Raw genomic sequence first — 15,193 nt, 5'->3', positions numbered from 1 at the left:
GCAATACTTGTCTGAATCTGCATATTAGGAAAAACAAAAATCAGCAACTGAGGAGCTGTAGTGGGCAGACATCCTCTGAAAAGAGCAAAAGAGCTCAGGGAAAACGATGGATGTTATGGTGAATGAAATTGGTGTGCATTGCCTGGCAAGTAGAGGCTCTGGAATGACAAGACAAGTGTTTTTCTCTACATCAAAAAGACATTGCTTTAATGCTGTCCAGGCTACAGCTGAAAAACAAGCTGTCTTTTTTTTTCCCCAAAAGAAGTTGCTTTCTCGGTTGTGTCAGGCTATTTTGCAACATGGCTGTTTTCCAGCAGTGAAATAGACTTTGATACAAACAGCAGTTTCTTGTGTAAAAAAGACTCTTCTGGCTTCGGTGGTATAGATCCAATCAAAAGCCAAATATCTCTCAGAGCAGCTTAGGGAAAAAAAAGAAATGTCAGAAATACTTAACCAAATCTTTAGAATAGCTTTGTCTGAAATTAAGGAATTGGGTGTGTATACTGACATGAATGCATGTAGTAATTTAATAAACAAAGGGAAATATGTAGGCCAGGATATTCTAAATGCTATATGCATTTGTAAAGCCCTTCTTAAAATAACTGGAGTTTTATAAATGAGCAAAGATACAACAGTGTGGAATTAAATATGCATGCATAAGCAGTGTTATAAAACAATGACACTTACATACAGAGGGTGTTATCTCCCTGTGGAAAGTTGTTTGGATTAGTTTTGAGTATGTTTGCTTTTAAAACACTCAGGGAATCCACAAGCTAGCGTTGCTTGCTGTTAGTGGTTTGATTTTCAAAAGACTCTAAATTCTGGCTCTGACCTTTCACCTGCACACATGTAGGCCAAGAATAACCACTCTTTGCAGTCCTTGCAGGCATAAGATGTTCTTTTCCAAGTATAAGAAGTATACGTCGTAAAGAACCTTCTCTACAATTTGTGTCCACAGAGCTTTTAGATGCAAAAAAAGCAGGTCTCAGATTTAAAGAAATCTGAGGCCATCTCTAAAAAAGACAAAGTTAATCCCTAAATCTCAGGGATAAAATGTGTTAAATATGTCTTTGCTGTGTTTATCCATACAAGCAGCACACACAGGGAGATACATTTGAATACATGAAGTATATCTGTCTGTCAATAGTCAGGAGTAGGTATGTATTTTTCTTTCACTTCCTGCGTGTGTGTATAAACCCATGCACAATAACAAGTCAATCATAGTTCCTTTTGTACATTAAGATTAATCTATTATCTTCATCTTATTTTTTTGTTCATACAACCAGTCTGACACACATTACAGGATAATATCCAAATATCAGTGAGAAGTGTACACATTTATTTCCACAATATTTAGGCAGAAGACATTTCATCTATAAGATCAGAGCTTTAGTCTGAGGAAAAAAAGGAAGTTGTTTTAGCAAGATACTAAGCGAAACAGATACCTGTATTAAATGGGGTTGCAGCAGGGGAGTTTCTCCCCTCTAGAGGACCACTGAGGCAGCCAGCCTTGATGCTTTCAGACACAGTGGAGGAGAGCTCAGGGGATTCTGATCTGCAGGAGGGATTGAGAAAGTGGCTATGGTTCACTTGGCTTCAGAGCTATCCTCAGTGGTTGGTCTGGAAGCTATGGAAGTGGTGAAGAATGCAGCAAGAGCAGCTGACCTTGTGACTGTCCCATGAGTGTTTGTTGGCTGTGGAGAAGACATGAAGGGAAGGCTTCAGCAGCCTCTGGGTGTGGTTTCAAGAGGCAGCAGAAGATCTCAGCTTACATTAATTGCTGGCTTTAATACATGGTGACATTATGCACAGACTGGCTTGACAAGTTCTGACCTGGTATCTTTCCATTGTTGGTGGCTTATCCCAAGGGGAAGAAGGGGCTCCTCTCTTTTTCAAAAAAGCCTGAGGCCAAGCCAGCTCCAAGGAAACCAGGGAAGGATGCAATCACAAGGTTAAAGCTGTGATTGAATGAGAGACAAATTGCTGCCAGCAATATCCTTTATTAGCTTATGAAGTTATTAAGGAATGAGTTGAATAGCACATTGTTTAAAACAACATGTTGTAATATGAAATGAAGAATATTATTTAGATTTTAGTTTTGTTCTGAAAACCTCTCAAATGCAACGCAGAAAGAAGAGGCTCAGCCCTGCTTCAACAAAGGAGAATTGAAACACAGGGCATTTGTGGAGACTGTGATCTGCCAAAACTGACTCAGCTTGGATGGAGCATACCACTGCTTGCATTTTGTACTTTGTTATCTCTCTCAGAGTGGCATTTACCAGCTGGGAGTTTCTGTGTCAGTTATTGTGCATGTGACATGCAGCAGAAACAGGAATTAAAATCGTCCTTTGAGTCCTTTTGGTTCCACTTTGGCTATCCAGTTCCTTAAATGCTGTGCTTTGCCACGTGGTGAACCATAAAAGCACATGGACTATCCCATGACTAGATAAGACAGAGCTTGTTCAAGGTAATCAAACCCAGAAAGCTGTGGGAGCAGCACTTCCCTTGAGAACAGTCACTTCCTGAGAAAGCTTTTTGCTTCTTTGTGTCCCTTAGGGTACCAAGAGCTTCATAGGACAGTCTCAGGTCACCTTAAACGGCCAGCTCTCTTCACCATACTATCTCCTCGATTGCTTCACCACTTTTCATCCTTCTGGCTGGAACAATGGTGCATATATACTGCCAAAAAACCTTATCTAATTGGAGGTGGGAGGATGTAAAGGACCTCTGGGCAATGGGATAGATAATAAATAGTGAATATGCCTCTTCTACCTCTTACAGTAATTCTGGCTGATGGATGAGGTAGAAAATCCTGCGTGGGTTGCATCTGATGGGTTTTTTTCTGAAGATAAGGCACTTCCCCTGCCTTGTCTGCCTGTCTGGCTTTCTGCAGCAAAGACACTCAAAGGAACAAGGGCAGAATGTAATTGTTTAAAGATACAAGAAAGCCTCTCCCAGCAGTAGATCAGTTCTTGATCCTCTGTAGGTGATACTACTGTGCTGTCCTAAGTTGGCCTGTACATATACATATACATATATATATATATATATATATATATAAAATCTTCAAGATTATGATGAAGAACTTTTGTTCCCTATTATCAAAGGCAAATCTGGATACCATCTCTTATGGAATGATACCTGGCTCTAATTTGGCTGCCTTCTAATTGGCATGACTAGGATGTCTGGCATCTCATCAGGGAGAACTGCCTGAAGAGTAAGGGTGCTTGATGCCTTCATTAGAGCCTCTGCCTTATGAAAAGCATTGTTATAGTAGCAGCCTCCAGATGTATCACTGCAGGACTGGGAACCCAGGGAACTGGGAACCCTGTTGTCCCAGGCAATGCACAGTGAAATAACAGCAGGATGAATCCTAAGCTCTTGAGGATGACAGAGAAATGGAAGCACAGGTAGCAATAAGACCATTACATGTAGTGCAGAAAATAGAGCCTGGGCATAGCATTCATTTTGTCAGTGTGGATTGTGTGGTGGAAGCAGAGAAGGAACAACCGTGATGTTTACATAAAGCTCCTGTGGTGTGACAGGGAAAATGGGACAAAACACAAAGGGGGATTTGGAGTCACAGCAGCTAAGATGTACACCACTAGCAGCATCAAGGCAGAAGCCAGGTTCCCAGTATTATCAAAAAGTGTGGGTGGATTGAAAAGGACCTTCAGCAAAAGACACTGGAATTTTTGAGCATCAAGACATTACAGACAGTGAAGGAAGGTAAAGAGGTGGTAGAAGAGGATGCATGTGGTGGTGTGTCTGCAGCTGTACAGCCAGAGAGCTGCTCCTCAGCTCTGAGGAACACGGGACATCACCTTCAGTCGTGGCTCATCCGCGTGCCGCAGGAGCGCTTTGGGAGCTGATGAAGCACAGCACCTGGTTTTACTGGGCAATGCACTAATAGGCCCTGCCCAAATTGCCCACCACCTGAAAAGGTGCAGATGGCTGCAGATGGGCTTAAGGGTGTGGCTGCAAGCAAAGGAGGGAATGTGATGGCAGATGCATTAGCAGACTTCACATCCTTTCAACTGTGTGGCTTTGCTTAAGATCCCAATGAGGTTTGTCCCAAGATACTGAGATAAGGTGGCTAGCAGACTTTGACTTGACTTGGTTATCTTGGAGAGCTGTGGAAGTTAAGGGGCACTGACTGACAGAAAACCATTCCAGGTGAAGTGGTGTGGCCCTTCCATGTCAGCTGATGCTAACACTGTTTCATCTCAAGTGCCACTTCTGACCATCATATTTGAAGGAGATTTGACCAAACTAGGACAATTCCTACAAAAGAAAGAGTGATCCAGAGAATAAGATTATTCAGAAAAGTTAAAAAGTAGGGAAAATGTGGTCTAAGTCTTCAAATGCATAGCAGGCTGTTGCAAGGAGACTATGAGTAATCTGCTCATGTCCATAGTGTGTAGGAGAAGTAGTTACGGATTTAAATTAGAGCAAGGAAGATTTAACTCACCCAGCAGGCAAAAAAAAAAGGTAGAAAAAAAAGAGCTGTGCCATGGGATAGGTTGCTTAGGGAGACTCTGAGACCTGTCCTGTTTCTGGAGAGTTAGATACATATTTGTGAGGAAACGGTTTCTATGAAACTGATCTTTCAGCTGATCTTGCCTTGCAGTTGAAGGACAGGCTACATGACATATTGAGATCTCTCCCAGCCTTATTCTTTAGCATCCTGTAAAAGAAGATAAAAATGAAGCAAAGGGAGCCAGTGGAAGGCTGATTGGGAAAAAAAAAAGACAGTGATTGGAAAAAGATTATGGGAGGAACAGCTGTTGTCATGCAAAGATGGGGGTTAGGTGGGATGCACAGAATTAGAGTAGCATGCTGTGCAAGAGGGAGAGAAGCTCCTCCTGTGTTCAGGGACCCTGTTTTATCTGTGCTGCATTTGCACAGCTGGACTTCTGAGTTGTTTCTTCCAGAGGTTTTCCTGCAAGATTGCATGAGGTGAATGTGAAGAGAAATGCAGGCATCAGCTGGCAAAACATCTTGCTTTGGCATTAAAGCATGGGGTTTTTTCTCTTTTTCATTTTTTAGCTGACATAGGCTTTACAATGTTTTCTTGTTCAAATAACTACTCTCTCTCTGGTGAGGTATAAAAATGACTTGAGAAAATCCCTGAGCAAAGCAAGTTTGTGGGCTTTCATAAGATGCCTGTGTTGGCAGACTCCAGCTCTTGGGAGTGCATCATCCCTTTTATCTTCCATGCCTTTATGAGGCATCTCAAATGTGCCTTCAGAGACATTTGCCTGCTTTCCTGATCAGGGCCACATTCCACCAAACTAGACCACAGTGCTCCAGAAATGTGTCTGACAGCTCCACAGGGTCCCGTGGCTACTGTCAGCAGAGCAGCTGAGCCCCCATGGGACCCTAGAGCAGTAATCCTTTCTGGCTGGGTCTGCCTCCTCCCAGGCCCCTGAACAGGATGCTGAACCAAGTAATAAACTTTTCCAGAGAGCGGGACCACACGTGATTAGAGGATCAGAAGCTTAACTTCTGCTCTGCAAGAGCCTTCTGCAAATTTTGATACATCAGTAACCAGAACTGGCTGGGAAAGGTGAATTCAACCTTCTTGGGTCTGAGGTTGTTAGTCCTGTTCTTTTTCTTCACTTAAACTACATAAAAGCTCTACCATTCATTGGGAAACTCAGTTTTGTGTGCAGTGTGAGTGAAAAAATGGAGAACCAGGAGGAGGGAGCAAATAGAGCTGCTGAGGCTCTTCTCTTGACTGAGTTCTGTTCATTGACTAGACAGGATTTCCCTTCTCAGAATATTTGAATACAGGGTATTTCTCTTTCCCATAACCCTGGATACTGCACATCCTTGGGTAGTAGTTGTGAGGTCAGCAGGGTAGTAGTTTTGACTTTCTTCTCCAGAAATTGTCTTTTTTCTTTTTGCGTCACTCAAGTCTCATTTCTGGTAGAGCACCATGGAAGTTACTAGCCCCAGTAAGACCATGGTCAGCATCATCAGGGATAAGTCAATGTAAACTTCACATCAAAAGACTGGAAAGTCCCTCTGTGGTTTTAGCAGTGCTCCTGCATGCTCAGTCACCACAGACTGCTGTGCACAGGCACCCATGACTGAATCTGCACCTGCAGACTCCACAGAGCTGGAAGGGGGGGCTGCTCCAAAAAGGGGTGGAAGAAAAGCAGGAAACAATTAAGGCATGGGCTGCTGCTGCATGTGGGGAAGCTGCTCCTAAAGGGGTGGAAGGAAGGCAGGAAGCAGACTCAGGCATGGGCTACTGCTGCATGGACTTCAGAAGAGTGGGAGCTGAGGGCAGCCACAGTGGGGACAAGTTTGCCTTTGTAACACCACAGTCCCTCTGTGTCCACCTTTGCGTTCTCTGCTGCTTGTGTCTAAGATACTGTGGGAGAGGGAGCAGAAGGGTCAGACCTTGGGAAATGGGTAGATTAGAGAAGCTTCATTCATGTTTCAGCATCTCCCTCACGTGAGGGCAGTGACACTGCGACTCCAGCTGAACAAAGATGCAAAGCATTTCTCACCAGTAGAACGATAACTTAAACCTGTGAGTATGGGAAAATTGCTGTCTGGAGACCAAACTAAACAGAATTCCTGTTTATCCAGGATGGTTTCATATCCTGGGACCAATCAGTACATTGAGAAAGTATGAGCTGAAGCTGATTACAACTCTTTTTCCTCTAACCATGTACATAAATAATCTGTCAACAGAGAAAAACGTGCCTTTCCCCATGGCTGCAGGAGACTCTGGAAAAGATCCTGACAGTCCTACTGAGCCAGCCTGGATTTCCATTGCAAGGCAAAAGCAGAGGGGCATGCATCAGGAGAAGGAACTCGACAGAGAAAATCTTGTGGCTCCAGATAATAAGTCAAATACAGAGAAACAGAATAAAGGAAAGGAACAAACAGAGGTACTTGCAGTACAAATTTGTGAAGCTTTTGTATCCCCTCCTGTAGTATTCTTTGGATCTATTGCTATGTTACCAGTCATACCATAATGATTACAGATACTTAATAGGTGTAACTGTAACTAAAAAAGACACTGTTCTCATAAATGTGTTACAGATTCAAAGTTCTCTGATTGTTCAGATATGTAATTTTGTGTCTCCAAGAAATCAAAATTCTGGAACTATGTGTAGAATTTCTTGGCATACCTACCAGATCTAACACATGTATTGCATGCTGAAATATCCAAAAGGAAGTGCTAAATTGTAGTCTTTGAGCCTCCTCAATGCAGAGGAAATACGTTCTCTTATAACTATCCTTCTAAGCACAGCCTTTCATTGAACCTCTTATACCTCCTGACTGAGTTAACACTGAATGAGCAGCTTGGTCCCAGAAGCTCCTAGATAACAATTTTTAGAGCCCTGAGGAGTGAAATAGGATAAAAATAACTTTTGCATTTGCAGAGAGTGCCAATATATAAATTCTGGTTCCCTGTACATGGACAATTCAGAAGCCCATGTCGTGTCATGGAATATGGGCTGACACTGCCTCTTCAGAGATCCCATGCAAAACAGGGTGATTCCTGTAGCTAATGAGCTTCCCAGATGACACAGCTGTGCCAGTGGAAGTGCTTGCCATGGATGCAGAGCACTCACCTGCTGCCTGTTTGCATCCTGCACAAATAAGAACCCTGCTCCGATGCAGGAGCATGTGTGTCCTATTCCAGTATGGCATACCCAGAGCAAATGACCTACTTTCTTGCTTCAGGTGGCACTGCCAGCAGCCCAGACAGGTGTATTGTATCCTGGAATAAGAGATGGTTTCTAGGTGATGAAAAATAGCAGTGGTTAGATTAACAAGAAATAATACCTAATAAGATGTCTAGGCCAACTTCTGAACTGCAGTAATGCCCAACGTGATCCCAAAATACAGCTTCTATGTCAGAACAGGAAACTCCAGATTTTAGCTGGCAATGATCCTTGAAATTCATGCCATGCATTTTATTTCCCTGTAGCAGCTAGCAGAGAAACATGCCAAGATGCTTTTGACTGCAGCATGTGAGGCTTGGTGCCACTGTACTACTCCCACTTTCTCTTTCTCCCACATGGCACCAGGCACTATCACTTCAGGGTAGTTTTTGATACTGGCAAGAAAATCTGTTGGAGGATATGTTTGACTTCTTTTTTATGAAAAATCCATTTACCACCAACTGTCCAAAAATACAGTGCCCTAGCCCTCAAAATTTGGGAGATAGAAGGAGAACATAAGAAAATGAGGCTGTTTCCAAATCCTGTGTATGCTTGTAGAGATGTGCAAAGTACTTGGAATACATTTTGCAGTGAAGACTATAATTATCTACTCACACCATTATGGATAAGAGATACTGAGGGATAGTTTCAATTAGTAAAATTGAGTGTCATGGATGTTACATGAAAACACTGTAACTTTCTGAACAGGTGTCAGCTCAAAGGAGAGGATTGGGACCAATGTCTGCTGAACTATGGCAGGCTCCCCATCCACTACTTTGCTTGTGTTCTTCCAAACTGAACTAATTCTCCCTGAATTACTTGGATTTTATCCTTCTCTGTACCTAGGGGCCAGTGAAACAACAATGGAGTAAACTTTCACACTTGGCACCTAAAACCACTTCTGAAGAGCAGAGGATAGACACAAAGTCTGAAGCAAAGCCCCTGCTGAGAACCAATTCATTGTCACATTGTGTCCCTGGTAAGAAGCAAAATTCTTAAAATGTAGGCTGTTGCCTCTCAGCCTTGTCAGAGGAAATCCTGCTTGAGTGTGCTGCAAAAGGAGTAGGGGCTACATCCTAATCTCTTCCTCAGCCCCACATCAGCCAGGACAAAGAGTTTTCTCAGCACTCATGTCTGGGATTTTATTTAGTGTTTTATTCATTTATTATTTTATTTGACGTTTTATTTGTTTATATTCTTCTGACCAGTTTGATTACAAACAAAAGAGTAAAAAGGGGTAGCCAAAAACTTGTGTTGAAAGAAATGTGAATCAAAACCTCCAGGCCCTTTCACAGGACAGAGGCTTAAATGCACTATCCCAGTGTAAAATGTAAACAAAAATATTTATAATAGCACTCAATTTAAATGTGGCTTCCTCAGCAAGCTGAGGAATGGTGCAATCACAAGCTGTCTGACCATCAGTCCTCCCACAATGGCTTGTTGTAAATCTCTTTGGTAAATTCAAATTTGAAAAAAGGGCAGAAGTTTTGAAGTAATAAAATTCCTGTGAATTGGGGGCTGAGTAAAGGAAGAATTCACATGTGAATACTTTAACTAATGAAAAGACTCTCTCTTCTTTGGCCTGGGAGTTAACATAGGGCACAACAAGGAATCCAGGTCATCATATTGAGTTTTGGTAAATTTAATAATCAAATTATATTAGTGATGAGAAAAACATTGTATTATTTAGAGCACAGAATGGTAATTTTCTCAATAACTTATTGCACAAGAGGCTTCCATGTGAAACGTGAAGATTTTCAACCGTAGTGCAAGGCATGGGAAGTATTTAATAGAAGAGGGTGCTTAGTTGCACAGCAGGTAAGTGTAAAATGTCCATGTGCTTTATTCCCAGTAGCTCCATCACCTGCACTGGTGGATAAGGAGGAAATAAGCCACTTGAAGAAAGCCAGTAATACTGCTCCCAATCAGCCATCGTGGATGGAGCTGGCCAAAAAGAAGTCTCAAGCTTGGAGTGATATGCCGCAGATTATAAAATAGAACGATGCAGACAAGGAGCATCTTTCATAACTACTTGACTGAACTCCTACAGACCAGCAAATCACAGTGAAGAATCTCTTGATACAGAAGGGTTTTATTATGCAGCTGTGGAGAAAGTGTGCAATAGGTGCAGTCAAAAAGTTTACCTTCAATTTTGTAGCAATCAGAATTGCAATGGCAATGGATTACTTAAATTATGCTAAGGACGTACTTACACTTCGGAAAATAAAACTTTTGCCTTATGTATTTCCTGTATTTTCTGCTTTTACTGATGTTTGTATCCAAACAGGATCTTTGCTAAACTTTGCTGAACTTCTGTTGTTGCTGGAAAATTCTATTTGTTATGGTCTTCTCTGTTTACAGTTATAAATTGTGCACTTACAGCCTGATTCTCTTGATGTGTTTCACTGGAATCACATGACACACTTTCTACCAAAGCTGTTAGGCCCATGGAGGTATTCCTGAATAGCTGCTAGTGAGTACTCCATTAAAATGTGTTGCTTGAACTTCAGGTTTGCTTAGCTAAGCCAGTGGTACAGTTTCTGGGGTTAGGTTGCATTTTGGGAGGCACAAATATGCACATTTATGCGTGACCATGAAAAAAAATCTCATTTCTTTCTGTGAGCAACCTGGGTTGCACAGTGTTTTCAGGCAGGCAAACAGTAAGGAAATGGAACTGCAGTTGGAAGCTCATCAATATATTCACAGTTATTTTCCTACCTGGATTCATCTGGCTGCAACTGACTTTCCTTCCTGTGAAACCTCGTGCCCAGTCAGGAGGATGGTATTAGTAACAATGGTCAATTATGAATTTAATTTAAAATTAAGAACTGAAAATATTGAAGCTAAAGTTCAAACTGAAATGCTGGGGAAAACTGTGAATTTCATCACAGTGCCAGCTTCACATATCACCCCCCACATAATCTTAATTCCTCTCATTAAAAACCAGTAACATACAGATGGCATGTCTGTACTTGACTACCTTTATATAACATCCTTGTGCTCATTGGCCTGAGCCTCCCCCACCAGTTTGTGACTCCCACTCATGAAGTCTCCTCGGCTCTTCACCTTCGCTTGTTTAACAAGATTGACAAGATAAATCATTTACGACTGATTGACTGAAACTACTCTGAACGTATTTTAAGACTTCCCTATGAGTTACAGAAGCAAAGGACAAACCCTGTGATGCCCCACTGCTAAGACAACCATTTCATTTTGTGTATGCATGGGTGAAGTACTACCTTAGCACTGCAATCCCTAGGTTTATTTATATTTATATTAATGGTTTTGGTTTTGTTATTAGATTACTTTCTTTTTGGAAAAATGTGGGGAGACTTTAGGAAACAGGATTTTCTAACACCTGTGTTTGCAATTTTGAAATACTGTCTTCTCTACAGAGGCAGGAAGGAAAACCTGAGCCCTCTTGGTAATGACAACTGCATTTAGTAATGAATAAAGAAATAGAGAGTTGAGCATGTGAATATCCAAGACGCTGTAAAAGGCTTTCAGTCAGGTTGTCTTTCATTGATAAAAACAGGAGGAGGAGAAGCTAGTTTGATGTTTGCAGAGCCTTAGGACAGAGCCAGTGAGCCTGCGCTGCTGTCGGGCTCAGTCTGCAGCTGGGGTCCTGGATGGGCCCGGACCTGCTGCAGCCCATCACAGAGCTGTCAGTAGCCCCGACCCAAACAGGGCTCTGCCAGCTGTCCCAGGGTTTTCTCCTTCCTGCAGATGGCAAAAGGCAGTGTGAGATACCTGCTGAAATCACAAGTGGCAAGACAGCTCTCTGTCAAACAGATCCACACCAGAAATGGTAACTTAATTACAGGACATGCAGCCTTGGGCTCAATTGCCTGAAGGTTGGTTGTGCAAAAATCTTTCACACTTCTCCCCCATGAGCAAGCATGCAAATTCCTTAATCTCAAGTGATATTTTTTTGGTTTTGTTATTAATATTCTAGGACCTACACTTTTGACATATTTTTGAGATACATTAAAACCATCTTCACTCCCCCTCTTTTCAAAACACCCTTTCTGAAAAAATAACTAATTAACAAAAAGTGTAATGTTAAGATATGCTATTACCTTTTGTAGCAATCTTGAAAAAAACCCAGTTTCTATATTTAAGGAACATAACATATAAAAAAAAAGACCAAATTTGTACCCTTTAATTATTGCTGCCCCATGAAAAGGTTTCCAGGAAATGTAGCTAAAGGTACATTTTGTCTTCTGACAATTCCCTCCCTGTTTGAAACAATTAAAACTGCAAGAACTTTTGCAATCAGTGGTCTTCTTCATATTCTCCCACCACTGCAATGGCCTTGGCCTTTGTGCAAGAGAAGCCACTTGGCTACTTGAACCTCTGATATGACAGCCAGGGGAATTTTTATTTTCTCATAGTGTTGTTCTGTCTCCAGATTTCTAAGACAAAGGGTCATGAAAGTAGGACTTGCTACAGGTGTCCTGCAGCAGGTAGGCAGAAAATAATTTTAGAACTCATGTATTTTTCTTTTGTGAAATGGCTCATTTGTGGAAATAGAAAGATGCAAATAAAAATACAGTTCTCTCCCCTGTATGAACAGTGAGTTATGTTTCACACTCAATGCCACCAGAAAAGCCTTTCATATCTGATCAGCTTTCCTGAGGACATCATTATACTTTTCCAGCTGAGAGGCAATATGACTAACTCAGGCTGATCCATTTTGCTCAGGCAGCTGCAATATATATTGTTGGAATATAACATCTAACAGGGAAATAAAATGTAAAAATTTGCCTTGTTCATGACTCATTCACATAAACTAACAGAGTTGGAATTACAGTCAAAGAACAACAACAAAATGGACTTGAAAAATAGAAGTTTCCTCTTCCAGAAGTGCTGCATGAGACATCTTTGCCTTTCTGTTTAATGAGCAAGGTGCCTTCCCAGCAGTGAAAGGATTCACATAATGCAAATGAAATCATCTATCAGGAGTCTTTCAGCACAAAAGCCCTAAATTTGATGATTTATGCAGTTTACTAGTTGGAGTACCCTAATCAGCTACCTCCCAACGTTTAGTAATTTTATGTTAAAAAAAAATGCACCTAAATGATTTTAAATGGACAGTGAAGTGCAATTTTTTAAGGTCAAAATATCCCATCTTTACTTTGATATGGTGTTTTGCACTGTGCTGCCTTTGACAATAAAAACTGTTGCATTTGTTTTCAAGATGAAGAGGAACATAAAGCCCTTGTTCCAGTGAAAAAATCCAGCAGTGGTGTAGCAAGCAGCTTGCTGTAATTTTGCAATGCTATTAATTCTGTCTTAGTCTCAAGGAGCACAATAAACTTGCCAAAATGTTTGCTTTGTATACATGATGAGCCCTTTGCTGTGGGTAACAAAGGTTTAATTATAGGATTTTGTGTTTGTGGTTAGAAGATAACTTTTGTACTGTTAGAGAGTCAAAAAACACTGGGCAGTGCTGTGTGTCTGTAAAAACCCCAGGGGGAAGGTAACCCGTGTGATCCTGCACAATGGGGCTGCCTGGGATTAACTCTTGTAGGAGAAGGCATTTCAGCTCCAGTGGGACACAGGTCTCACTCAGGCTCACGTACTCCCAATGTTTGACAAGATGCCCAGCAAGTGAAAGAAAACACTGAGTTTTTGTAGCATGGGATCTTTTATTGTCTGACTTCACAAAATAAAAACCACATATAGATTTTTTTAATGGATTATTACTCCCAGATAATGCTCTGCATCATGTTTCACTTTGAAGCTGGGGACTGATGGGACATACTCACAGACCATTCAGATCTTCTTCCTTTGCAGTATCTTGCAGCACCTTTGCTGCAGATTCTAACTCTCTATGTACACTGGCTGTATTCCCAGAAGAAATCCACTCTAGCTTACTTAAGGCAACTTAAATGGAGATCATTCTGGGAATGCTGAACTATCTCCCTCTCCAGGATCCCAAATCTCTCTCTTAAGAATTGTTAGGAATGCAGCTAAGAGCATAAATATTACTGAAGCAAAGTGATTGAAGACAATTTTCCTTCCTTCCATCTCACTCACCATCACACTGAATACTTTCACTGTTGATTTATTTTTGCTTTGTTCATTTACCTATGCAAATAAGTATGAAATGATGTATTTTGCAGGTTCATAATTCCATTGAAGGGGATTCAAGGTTGCTGAGCAAAGTACTGTGGTATCTTAACTCATTGTAACCAATAGTCTCCACTTTTCCCCAAATATGTCTTGATTTCTCAAGTTTAGAATTGATATGTAAATTATTACCCTGCCTTTGAGAGTCAGTTCTTCCTGAGAAACCTCTAATTAAAAAAAGGAAAAAGAAAGAATTCTCTGTTCACTGTCTACTAAAAAATGACACTTTGCACCAATTGGTCCTGCAACAATTACCATCACATGGCTTTTCCACTGGCACTTGTCACCCATGCTGGCAGCTCTGGGGCAAGGCAAATGGGCCATCCATGCTGCTCTTGGGCCAAGCAGCAGAAAACCACAGCCCCATCACAGATGGTGGGGAGGCAGAGGAATCCAGCAAGACCCTCCTCTGGCCCACCACGATCTGTGCTGCCCTCCCCAGCCAGCAGCTGATACCAAAACATGCTGAGGTGAGGCCAGCATTTACACATCTCCAGGGTCCCACTCCAGTCATGGGACTGTTAGTGCAGGTGGCAGTCCAAGGTGCTGTGAAGATTTCAACACTCCAACAGAAACGAGCAATTGCTGAACTGCACAGCCAAGTTTTTCCCAAAATCAGGCTCTGGTCATTGTGTCTCCCAAACAAATCCTATTTCCATATTATTTTTATTCCTCCTGCCCCAAATTTAACAAGACTACCAGTAAATCCCTCCAAGTCCTTGTCTCCATTGAAGAATCAAGGAGAACTGTCTGGAAAAAGCAGAGGAAAACAACCAGAGTTATGACAAGAGAAGAATTCAGTTAATAACCCTTCAGGAAAATAAAAGCCACCTTTCTCAGGAGAAATAACAGATACTCCTATTTAATAAGCTGTTGGCTCATCCTCTCTGCACTCAGCACCGGAGATAATTTTGATGGGCAGGCTGCCTGCAGACAAGGCAGCAGAATAAGGTCCTGAGCCTGTCCAGGCAAAACAGACATCATCTTCCCCATCTAGCCACTCCTTGAAACAAGACTTGCCTTCTTTTAACTCCTTTGCCTCTTCCTGCAGCACTCACCTCAAGTACACAGAAGGGACTGCCTTTTGCTTAATGAAGCCTGTAGGTTGACTTATGCCTTTATGTTGAACCACAACAATGAGAGTCCCAGCTAAGAGAAGTCATGGCAGCAGTCACTCCCTGGCCCCCAACCTTGTGGCACTGCAAAGCTTCTTCAGTAAATGCAGCTCGGTTGCTCACAGGATGTGCTCCAACACCTGATCTGCTGCCTGTGCTTTTGGGCAGCATGGCAGTGTGTTGGGCACAGCCTGGCTACAGTGCTGCTACAGTCTTGGAAGGAAGAAAAGCCATACAAAGTAGTAAGTTTGA

At 41.8% G+C, this 15,193-nt stretch overlaps 1 protein-coding gene across 4 annotated transcripts in view; it reads left to right on the top strand.

Moving 5' to 3' along the window:
- Nucleotides 1-14,020, top strand: part of CRACDL (CRACD like) — a 67,217-nt gene extending 53,197 nt beyond the window's left edge. For 3 of the 4 annotated variants that reach the window (XM_059839497.1, XM_059839494.1, XM_059839492.1), the window contains 3 exons: nt 6,709-6,908; nt 8,538-8,670; nt 9,544-14,020. In XM_059839497.1, coding sequence (XP_059695480.1) covers nt 6,709-6,908; nt 8,538-8,670; nt 9,544-9,689 — 479 coding nt within the window. In that variant the 3' untranslated portion in view covers nt 9,690-14,020. The remainder of the gene's footprint in view (nt 1-6,708; nt 6,909-8,537; nt 8,671-9,543) is intronic. The other variant, XM_059839493.1, reaches the window with a different exon arrangement.
- The last annotated feature ends 1,173 nt before the right edge of the window (nt 14,021-15,193 follow it).

Source organism: Haemorhous mexicanus, chromosome 2 (genome assembly GCF_027477595.1).
Source record: "Haemorhous mexicanus isolate bHaeMex1 chromosome 2, bHaeMex1.pri, whole genome shotgun sequence".
NCBI lineage: Eukaryota > Metazoa > Chordata > Aves > Passeriformes > Fringillidae > Haemorhous > Haemorhous mexicanus.
Note: the sequence above shows the minus strand (reverse complement) of the source record. Positions and strands in the feature narration are given on the sequence as shown.